The following is a 10970-nucleotide window of genomic DNA, read 5'->3' as shown; positions in this document are numbered from 1 at the left end:
GGAAAGGACTACCCAAGACGCTGCGGAACCAACTGGAGCGAAAGCTCTATGAACTCTACCCCACTGATATCGACGTTACAGTGCCTTTCAAGAAGGAACGTATCATCGCCGCTGCTGAAGTACTCTTCCCTAGGAATCGATTCGACATGGACGACTCTGACGACGAAGAAGATCTCGGTTTCCTCAAAAAGCGAACGCGCTCTAGAAAACCTCGCCTATTTGCAGGGTATAACGACGACGACGACTCAGAATCTGACACTCTGATAGAGGAATCAGATGACGAAGACCGCTGGCGATCTCATCACAAGACCAAGAAGAACAAGACCAAGGACACCATCGCATCGGCATATCCACAGCAACTGGACAACAAGAAGCAGGAAGAAGTCGAACAGCTCATCACACAGCTCCACGGTATGTCTCTGAACGACCCAACTTATGCGGCTCTATACTACAGAGCGAAGAAGATCGACCCTGACATTGTCGGAGTCGTATCGGCCCCCTCAACTATGGTACAATCGACGCCTCAAGTTATGAACAGGAACTACAACTCGAATCCACCTATGCCGACTCAAGTTCAAGCACAGCCACCACCACCACCGCCGCCACAGCCTCAACCACAGCGACAGTATCAACAGCAATCACCCTCGACATTCCCCAACAGTTTTAGGGCGAATCAATTCATGTGTTACGGATGCGGACAGGCAGGGCACAGGATAGCAGTCTGTCCTGAGCTCAAGCCCTACCGTGATCAGCACTACATCAAGACAGTTGACGGACGACTCGTGCAAGCTAACGGCGAACCCATACCTAGGAATCCAGGCGAACCTATGATCAAAACTATCGAGCGGATGTTCCCAAGGTCAAATATCACTGTGGTTCCAGAAGAACTCGACCAGATCTGGATGAACAATGAACAAGAACAAGACGACGACGACGATGAAGTCACTGTCTATATGGCACGTGATGGATTGCGTAGCGGTACCAGACCCAAGGACGGCTCAAAAGCGAATCGGATCCCAGCGCACGACACCTCCTTCCCTAAAATGACCAACAAAGGATGGGTAGGCAAGCAGCGAAATCCTCCCAAGCCCGCGGACACCCAGCCTCAACACACCCCAGTCGACGTCTTTGACAAGGCATTCAACTCGGACGACTCGGACGTCATTATGGAAGACCCTCAACTCGCGCCTGTCACTATACTCAAACGACCTTCACCTACCACTCAGGAGAAGGACCGCGAAGCTCAGAAGTCTGGCAAACTGACATCTTTAAATTCTGAACAGGTCGACCACGACGCCATCTACAATCGGTTCCTCAACGCCAAGGTTGAACTTACTCAACAGGAAATCTGCGCTATCTCTCCAGAGATTTCTAGGCGAGTTGTCATGGATAACAAGCCTACCAGGTCTCAACTCAAGGAAAACAAGGAGCAAGAACCTACCGGACCTACCGTTGCAAGAATTATTGGCGACAATGCACCAGCACCGAAGCTTCCATCGCGTATCACAGAAGTTCGCCAGAGTCTCATCAAGATCAATGCTGAAATCAATGGCAACACTATACCTGCGGTCATCGACACCGGCTCTATGATCAACATTGTGCACAAGACCATCTGGGAACAATACATCAAACGACCTCTCGACAGATCTGTTACCTTCCCGGTAAAAGATGTCAATGGCGGAACAGGACGACTAATTGGCCTAGTTGGAGAAGTACCTATCGACTGCGGAAGAGCAAGGACGATCGCCCAATTATGGGTATCGGATTCTATTGACTTCCCTCTTTTGCTAGGGCGACCTTGGACATCCTCAAATTCGGTCGATATTATCGAACGGGACGGCACCTACCTCATATTCAACTACCCGGAACACAACGTGCAACTCGAACTCAAGGTCAGTACGGACTCGGACGACAATACTAATATTTCACAGACCATGGGCCTTACTACGGACAACGGACTTAGCGAAAATCGTGAACGCGCCGGGCCGGAACGTCACCGGTGGCGTGAGAAGCCGCCGCAAGACGCGCCTCACGTGCTCGCCACGCAACTACCAGTCATGGAGGAATGCGACTCTCGATCTTATCTCTCAGCAACACCGCCACCCCGACGCCCGACGACCGACACCGACACCGACAATCTTTTGGACGACATCGCCGCTCCTTCGAACTCGCAACTCGCCTGCGCCCAGTCAAGAGGCGACTCTACGGACCTCGACCACGACGAATGCCAACGCATTCAAGCGTACATTGACGCGGCCATCCGGTCGGGTCAAGGTACGCCTCATGCTCGTTCGGATTCTCCGGATCTGACCGCCGTTACTAACCATCATCAGTTCCTTCTAAATCTAGGAAACCCTTATCACGCCCGCCTCTTCACTCGACCACTGCGCGGCGGGGAATGGACGCCCCTCGAAGACTCGATCGCCCATCTCCCAACGGGGATGCGCAGGCTACTTGGTACGTACGGCACCTTCGAAGTAACGCTCACCACCTCAGACAATAGGCGGACGCGCGTCCTCGTCACCTTGGCGCACCCTCGAACGGCTCCCGAACACACGCCCTCGCCGGATTTGGCCCGACTCCATCAAGAACCCACCGATATAGATCACCGGCACGACCTCGACTCGCCTCATGAAGCCTCTTTGGGCCGGAACGACTCACACGAACGCCTTCAAACACCCAGCCCATCCGACAACAACAATCCGCTCCATCGCTCGTCTTCCCCTCTCGATCTCCCCCATGCTTACCGCGGCAGAATCGTCGAACTCGACGATGCCGGTGAGTACATCGGCAGCACTCAAACGTTATCCGACTCGAGCATCTCTAGGCACCCGGCGCGTCCATTGCTCCCTAGGACAATAGCTGGCCGATCGCCGCCAGCGGACGCCTCGATTCTCGAACCGACGGTCTCTACCACCACCAGCGACACCAGCGAGCTCCCACTAGCCGAAGCCGACCATGAACACTACCCCGACTCGCGAACCGAAGAGACGCCCGCTACGCCTAGGTCTCGGCTTAGCGAGCGCGGACGATCATCGCCGGTACGTACCGTTGCAGCATCTTCAAGGACATCGGTGATTTACGATGTCTCCTTGAAGATTCAGTCGTTAGGTACGTGCCGGGCGAAAATACGGAGCCGCTCGCAGCGAGACCGATGGGTAGAAACCCCGAACCTCGTACGCTCGACTCAAGACCCCGGACGACTCATCGAACACCTCAACGCAGCCGCCCTGTTTCGAGAAGAGATACACCCGCCCGACGGATCGAACGCGGTACTATACATCATCATCGCGCCCTCTCCCTACGCTAACGAACACGACGACTCTTCAGCCGACGGTAGCGGAACAAATACACCGAATCGGCGACAGGACGTACCTCCCGAAGATCCCCGCAGATGGCCGCCGTCCTTTCGACGCTCCGACCAGATGCCGCACTCCCCTTGCGAGCGGGACACGGGGTTACCACCAGACGAGCCTAGCAAGGATATCAGAAGCACGAAGGGCATGACGACGAGGTATACCCGGTACCCCATCTCATGTTCTCTGCAGGCTAATCCGAGCGGCGTCCCTTTTCTGCAGCCTGTTCGGTACCGCTCTGCCGAGATTGGAAGCCGTCTGTTCGCGACACGACTAAACAGGGACGAGGCGTCGACATCGCGAAACCTCGCGCCCCACCCAGACAATACCGCGGACGACTCCCGAAGGCAAGATACCCACTTCGACTCCCGAGCCAGGGCGCTGCGCAGGACGATCGGTGAGTTCGCTCCATGCCATCTGAACCAGTCGGCGCGAGGCAAGGCTTACCCAGACGCAATCCAGGCATACTCCGACTCTCGACGAGAAAGGACGGCCCCACTCGAAGGCAAGGCTATGGAACCGCCGCTCGTCAAACCCGCTATGCAATCCAACGGTCTTCTTCGGCAACCCATACGACTCTCGCACGGAACCATCGGTCCAGGCTCTCGCAATGAGCATAAAAGCTCAGGTGAGCGTTTGGACAAGCAAGTCCCCAGAAACATTCGCTTACCCTTCGCAAGTCTCTCAAACTGCACGCCTCACTCGAATCCGCCCCCTATGTCTCATGCGCAACCCAAGATTTCGACGACGAACCTCACGCTCGATGCGTACCCATCTCCGCCTCAAGAAACGACTTCTCCACTGGATTCTTCGCCCTCGACGACTCTCTCGCAACGGCCCACACCCGGCTCCAACGCGACAGTCAACGGACCGCTCGATATAGGACTCAAGAACGATATGATGTACGCTACTCGTACCCCCCTCTCTGATGCTGAACTTACAGAAATTCTTCGGTTCGGCAGAGAGGAGGGCGGCTGGACTCGCCTTCCGGACCCGACTTCCCCTTCGCCGGCGACGATCTATGCTCCGCAGCCCCGCCCTGCTACAAACCCCGACACCTCGTCGAATACGCTACACGCCAACTCTATACAATTCCCGAGCACACCGCACCCACTCACCGGACGCGTCCTCGACGACGAAGACTATCGGCCCATCGTCGCGGAGGCCGAAGGAACAAGCGAAGATGTCGACTTCCCTGGGTACTATCGGGCAGCCGGTTGTCTGATCCCTCTCGGCGACCCTCTATTCAGCGAGAATCAATTCAAAGCTCCGATTCGCGCCGAATCTCCCCCGTTCTACCCAAACTCGATCCATCTCCTGATGGCCTCCGACCGCTCGTACTTCAAGACTCTCTCGGCGCCTACGACCCCGGAACCCGCTACGCCGAACGACCCTCACTCGTGCACCTATGTCATCAAGCTGGTCCCTCGCGACGACCCTCGACTTAACGGCCATCCGTTCAAGCCGAGCCGACTTCCCGGCCCTGGCGAACCCGTTGCGCCGCACTGGGTCAACGAAGAGACCCCGCTGCTGTACATCAGCGAAGGCCTATTTCAGATTTTATCGGTCGGCTTTGCGCTTCGCCCGTTCCGCGATAGCGTAAGTCGATTCTTTCTTCAATTACCGACGGCCTCTAACTACAAGAACTCACAGGGCACCCTCGAATATCGCAAGAACTTCGACGAAGCGGTGGACCGTCTCCGAGAAGATGGTATCGACCCTTACCCTGAGCTCTTAGGGTATTATCGCGAGGACGGCTACGCCATCCCTATCGGCCAACCGCCCTCGAGCGACCACCGAGTCAAGCTGCCGATCCGAGCCACATCTCCTCCAGGATTCCCTCGCTCTATCCACGACCTCGCCATCGCGGCCCCTCTGGTTTTCCGACCGCTATCCGCACCTTCGACACCTCGACCCCCTGAAAGCCAGTACCACGTCTCGAGGACGTACGTCCTCGAACTGGTACCGCACGGCGACCTCCGGCTCTGTGGCCGCATGCTCCGAAGCAGCCGGCAGCCTCTGCATGGAGAAAACATCTCACCTCACCACACCAACGACTCGACGCCCCGCATGTACTTTGTTGAGGACGACTTCAACATTCTCGTCGGCATGACGAGAGAAGCGCAATCCGAGGCTTCTAGCATCGACTCACCGACGAATGGCTCTCTTCCGACAATGCAAGTACAGGACGAGGAGCTCCAACAAGCTCTGCTCAACGGCGAGTTCCCCGCCCTGCCCGACGAATACTACGCCGCCGCTGGATACGCAATTCCCGTCGGGGAACCGCCCGACAGCCCCCTTCGAGTTAAAGTCCCTATTCGCGCCGCCTCACCCCCCGGTCTCCCCGGCTCAATCCACGACCTCTCAAAGCAGATGCCGCGTATCTACCGCCCGCTATCTGCGCCGACGACACCCGATCCACCCGCACGCGACTATCCGACATCATGCATGTACACTCTCGAACCCGTTGACGACCGCGACCCTAGACTCGCCGGGAAACATCTCCGGGCTCTGTACCCCGAATCGGACGGCTCAACTCCCGTGTCGCACTCGGTCACCGACGATATGCACCGCCTACTTTTCAGCCACGGACTGTTCCAACTGCTGGCGCGGGTCTCGCATCAGGCCCTCTGCAACCAAGCCCGCGAACAGGTAAGCTGCTCGACTTACGCTCTCAGACACTTACCGGTACTAACATCGACTCAGGAGCTCGCAGAAATGCAAGCCCGACGGCACCATCTCGACGCGCCCGATGTCGACATGGACGACTCCGACCTTCAGGGTCCCTTGCGCGCCAACGCTCTCGTTCTATCGCCCCCGGCCCCACCTCACTTATCGCATTCCGATCCGCTAGCGACACCTCAACACGCACCTCTAGCCGGAAACAAGCTCTCACAACGCCTCGACCGACTCAGGATCGCGGAAGGACCCGCAGCTGAAGACCGCCCGCCCACACCTCGACCACCGATGGAAGGAATCGAAATAAGTGTAGAGCATCGGCTCCGATTCCCGCCCACGAACGCCATCCTCAACGACCCCGGCATGCCATACTATCGCACCGACGGATACTTGATTCCCATCGGCGAGTCCCCGACCAGCGCCAACAGGATCAAAATCCCGATGCGACTTCAAACGCCTCCGGGGTACCGCGGCACCGTCCACGCGCTTTCACAGGTCGATCCGTCCCTCTTCCGCCCGATGTCAGCGCCTCCGACTCCCGAACCAGCACCCGAAGACTATCCAACCTCGCAACGCTACCATCTCTTTCTCGATGCACCCCGGGACCCGGCCGAACGCCAATCTCCATTCTCCATCGAAAGCTCTCTAGTACCTCCTCAAGACGATCGCCCCTCGACGCGAATGCTACGGGACTCGGACCCATACCTCTGGTTCGACGAGGCCCTTTTCGACTACCTCCATATCACTTACCCCCTCGCCGACGGATGGAGCAACAACATCAACGATCCAGCGACGTGTCTCCCCGGCCCCGAAGGAGGCGACGCGCCCGAGTTGCCCACCGTCGACGAAGAGACGCACCTCGCCGAATACGACCGCCTCACCATCAACTACCCGGTCTCCACCGAGCGCACAACGGTGACGCCGCCCCCGTCTATCTGGCGCAATGAGAACGATCCGAGGTACGTCTATCTAAACTCAGTCTTATCCCCTAGAACTCACCGCCTCGCACACGCTAGCAGCGGCCCCGTACCGGCCTTCTCGCGCTCGGACACGACGACACCCGCGAGCGAGGAACGTCCTCGAACCCCCGCCGGCCGTGGACGTAGCATGTTCCGGGTCATGTATGACCGGATATGCGAGCTCACCGAAGCTACTCAGTTCACCGTGGCCGCGATCGCCACACTCCTCTCAAGCCACGCCTCATTCTATCGAACCGCCCGCACTCAGCACGAAGCCATGCAAGCGGCTCTCTCGCAAGTTCTCGAGCAGGTCGCTGCCACGTCCGACGCCGTCGCCGAATACGCTACCGACCACCGCAACTTCGTGGATCGACTCACCGGCGATATACTCGATCTTCAGCTCGACATCAACGCTATCCGCACCAATGTCGAGGCTTGGAATTGGACGCCGGAGGACGGCGACGAAGTTGACGGTGCGCTATTTCTCTTCACCGACAAACCGCCGCCTTCACTAACCACCACTCAGTCGACCATATCCTCCGTTCCTCATCAAGCTCCAGTTCGGACATCGACATATCCGCCGCCGACTACAACGACCTTCAGCCGTGAAGACTCTGCCGCAACGACCCCTCAAGATGCTACGCACCCCCAAGCGTGTTCGCAACCGTATCGTTCCACTCGCTCCGGCCTGCGTCGCTCTCTAACTACACGAAACACGCGCTCGGACTCGCGATCGACTATATGCGATATGGATTCGGACTATGTACATGTACCACCCTCCCCGGTCTCGCGAACTCGTATCCCTAGTCCTGCCAGCTCCCCGACTCCTCCGCCGCGGTTATGAAAGTTACCAGTAGCGTAGAAACTTCCCCTGTTGCTCGGAAAGTCATGTATCCTATGAGTAATGACATCGAAAATGTACGGAATGACTTACCTGGAGAATTACCGGAAATCTTGAGCCTCGGACTTCGAGTTTCTGAAGCGCCACCCACCGGGCTGTCGGAGTTTGAATCTACGGAGGATGAGTGGGTCACCGCGATATGGCTCGGAGATGCGGCCGACTTACCGGAGAATGTGCGAAATCAGCCCGAAGTAATATACCTTAACTCACAAATGTCGTATTTCAGCTCTAACGCAGTACAAATAAGGACTGAAGATGATATTGACAGCCAGGCATATAAAGCCTCGAACGGACTGTCTAGTAACCGTGAGAAAGTGAACCAGGAATTTGGCCAAACCGGGCAGATTGGCGATAAGGAACCGAAACATGGACTTATGAAAAATCCCGTGTTAGTATTTGGCGCGTACAAACGAGTTGACAGGAAAATCAAGCCAGTACCTGGAGTATACCCAGAAGATGCCAAGGTAACCAGGCAGTTTCCTCGCAACCCTCTGACTGGCTTGACAAAGTTACCAGAGCACCGATTTCTCAAAGATCCCCCGAAGGACGGCGACCTTGTCCTATTACAAAACACGGCAATTGAGAAATCACACAATCGGAAAGCAAAACCCAGGTATCTAGGCCCTTTCCAAGTCATTGGAAAATCAAAGGGCGGGTTGTATGTGATTCGAGAACTTGATGGAACGTTTATCAGGCGTGGCGTAGCGCCATTCCGGATCCTACCCTATCGGGCTAGAACACAGGAATATGTCCCGGCAGCCGAACTGCGGGAGGATCCATTCGAGCGAGATGACGTCATGGATACCGGACCCGATGAATTCGAAGCAGAACAATTCCACGAAGAAGACGAGAGTGACGGAGAAGGGTAAGAAGGCGGAAGAAGAAGTCTGAATATTCCACTCCGCCCATGAGAAATGCCAAGGGCATCCCTCATGTGAATCCTAGAAGGCTGAATTCGGGAAGCACGACAGCGGCCCCTGAAAGAAGCCATGACAGCCAGACAAACGGCGACCGAGCGCAGTACTCCAGACCACCGAAGAACGGTTGGTCCTACGAAAGGAAACGAAGCGCCGCAAAGCGGAAATGCTTGTGGGAAAAGTAAGGAAGCCTGCACACGCAAAGTACCCGCACGCAATAGTCTGACTGCTCCCCCCATACCGCGCACGCACGAATGGGACAGTCTCCCTCTCACCTCTACGTTCGCCAACGTCCTACTATGCCATACGATGAACTGTCGTCTGGACCTAATCCGTTCCCCAGCCAGGTAGACAACGCTCTACCTTCTCGATGCGAGAAAGACGACCAACAATCCATCCATAGCCGCGACCGGCTAGAGCTTCCCAGTGATGCTCAGGATTTCAACACGACCGACAGCGACACCGACTCCAGCTCCGTGACCTTTGCCGCCAACCCAGAATACTATAATCACTTAATGACCAACATCGCTCTCTGGCAACGTCGCTCTACTACAACCCCGCAGCCGGGGGACTTGTGGAGCATCCTCGACCCCGACGACCTCGCGACCATGTCATGGGACGAGTGGATCCCCCTCGTATTCGACTCCCCCTCTGACCGCAGCATGGCCGGATATGCGGGACATGACAGCTATAGCAGGTCCAACGGCCCACCCCTCCAAACCCTCCGACCCGCTCACCTTCTCCGACGAGAGGCCCTGGACGCTGAACCTGGTCCGGCACTCCCGGCTCCTCCGTTCCCCAACCCACTTATCCCGCGCATTTGCTGCCTGGACAACGGCAGCTTCTCGATCCTCGCCGTTCCAGTCGACGTGGAGAACCCCCTCATATGGACGCTCACGGCACCCATCCTCGTGGACGTACACATAGGCATACACATTTGTATGGAGTACGCCAGCATCTGGGTGTGCGGCACCGTTCGGTCCATATTCCGACTGCACGACGACTGCGTCACCTTCTTCGTGCAGGGGATTGTCGTGTTTTCCGGACAGGTCGTCAACTCAGAGCGCGTCATGTTGCGCGTCACGCCGGAGCTCGCCCGCCTTTCGATGCGAGATTGGACAAAGCACAACGTTACCAAAACCGCCGACGTGACCATGCAAGCCGGTACGTACGTCCACTACATGCTTAGATTGACTATTGTTCTAATTTAAGATTAAAACAGACGCATTCAGCAGCTGGGATGGACCACGGGTGGCAATGGCAAGGGAAGAGGACGCGTAGATTCGATATCGATTTTTTTGTATTAGAATACATGAACTCAGCGCTGAGATACGTGACGGAAATCGAAAGAAAAAGGGGCATACCGCAAGTAATCCAACAGGGAGTGTCTGACACCAGGACAATGAACCGGTAACCAAGGAATGAGGTAGGAAAGTGCGTGTGAATAACAATAAGCAAATAGAACGAAGTTAGGACGAGTAACCTTTGCCGCTGTCCATCATTCCCCTCCTTACTCGCTTACCATGGGACAAACGTACCGCTTGCGCAACTCTCTCGACCAAGATCTCCCAGCCGAAGAGAAAGCCCCTCCCCGTAAGGCTCAAAAAGATGGAAATACGACTTCACTGCTAACTATCAGGGTAGTCATGGTAGAAACACCTCCACTCCAGGCACCAGAGGAACCCACCCTGCAAGACTGGTGGATGGAGTCCGAGGAGCGTGCTATCACTAGTCATGCTTTGAGTAATGAGCGGGACTCCGAATCTACTTCTCCCACCTATTGGCCCAGCAATGATCCCCCTATCGAATCGACCAGTCATCTTCGCCCCCATACAACCAATGAGGCTACTAGGCCAGGCGAACTTTGGGATCTCCTTTCCGCAGAACCAAGAGAACACATTCACTTGGAAGACTGGGTTCCACTCGTCTTTGACACCCCCAATGACACCGAAAGACACGACTTTAGATCTCGGGGGTGCTACACCTGGAACATCGGCTCTCCTGTTCATGCCCTGCACCCAGCCAGCCTGCTCCAGATCGAAGCCCTGGATGCCGATGAAGACTTGCCGTACCGAGCTCCACCCATTCCAGACTCCATCATTCCACCTACCACGTGCCTAGACCGATGGTGTTTTACCAACTTTATGCCTCACCTACT

General features: G+C 56.2%; 3 protein-coding genes across 3 annotated transcripts; all 3 read left to right on the top strand.

Annotated features, from left to right (window-relative positions):
• Positions 1 to 146: 146 nt before the first annotated feature.
• Positions 147 to 7603, top strand: PUNSTDRAFT_130919 (uncharacterized protein; the record flags this gene model as incomplete). Its single annotated transcript, XM_007380169.1, has 4 exons — positions 147 to 6008; positions 6063 to 6994; positions 7052 to 7467; positions 7521 to 7603. The coding sequence occupies 4 exons, from the start codon at positions 147 to 149 to the stop codon at positions 7601 to 7603; spliced, it is 7293 nt and encodes a 2430-aa protein (XP_007380231.1).
• An 834-nt stretch (positions 7604 to 8437) lies between these two features.
• Positions 8438 to 8650, top strand: PUNSTDRAFT_37868 (uncharacterized protein; the record flags this gene model as incomplete). Its single annotated transcript, XM_007380168.1, has 1 exon — positions 8438 to 8650. A coding segment is annotated over one exon (213 nt), but the record flags the coding sequence as incomplete, so codon positions are not given.
• A 461-nt stretch (positions 8651 to 9111) lies between these two features.
• Positions 9112 to 10093, top strand: PUNSTDRAFT_130918 (uncharacterized protein; the record flags this gene model as incomplete). The annotated part of the gene is made up of 2 exons (XM_007380167.1): positions 9112 to 9976; positions 10035 to 10093. 2 exons carry the CDS (start codon positions 9112 to 9114, stop codon positions 10091 to 10093), a joined length of 924 nt encoding a protein of 307 aa, XP_007380229.1.
• Between the last annotated feature and the right edge of the window lie 877 nt (positions 10094 to 10970).

This window comes from Punctularia strigosozonata (assembly GCF_000264995.1).
Source record: "Punctularia strigosozonata HHB-11173 SS5 unplaced genomic scaffold PUNSTscaffold_2, whole genome shotgun sequence".
Lineage (NCBI taxonomy): Eukaryota > Fungi > Basidiomycota > Agaricomycetes > Corticiales > Punctulariaceae > Punctularia > Punctularia strigosozonata.
The sequence above is the reverse complement of the archived record's forward strand: the minus strand, read 5'-3'. Positions and strand labels throughout refer to the sequence as shown.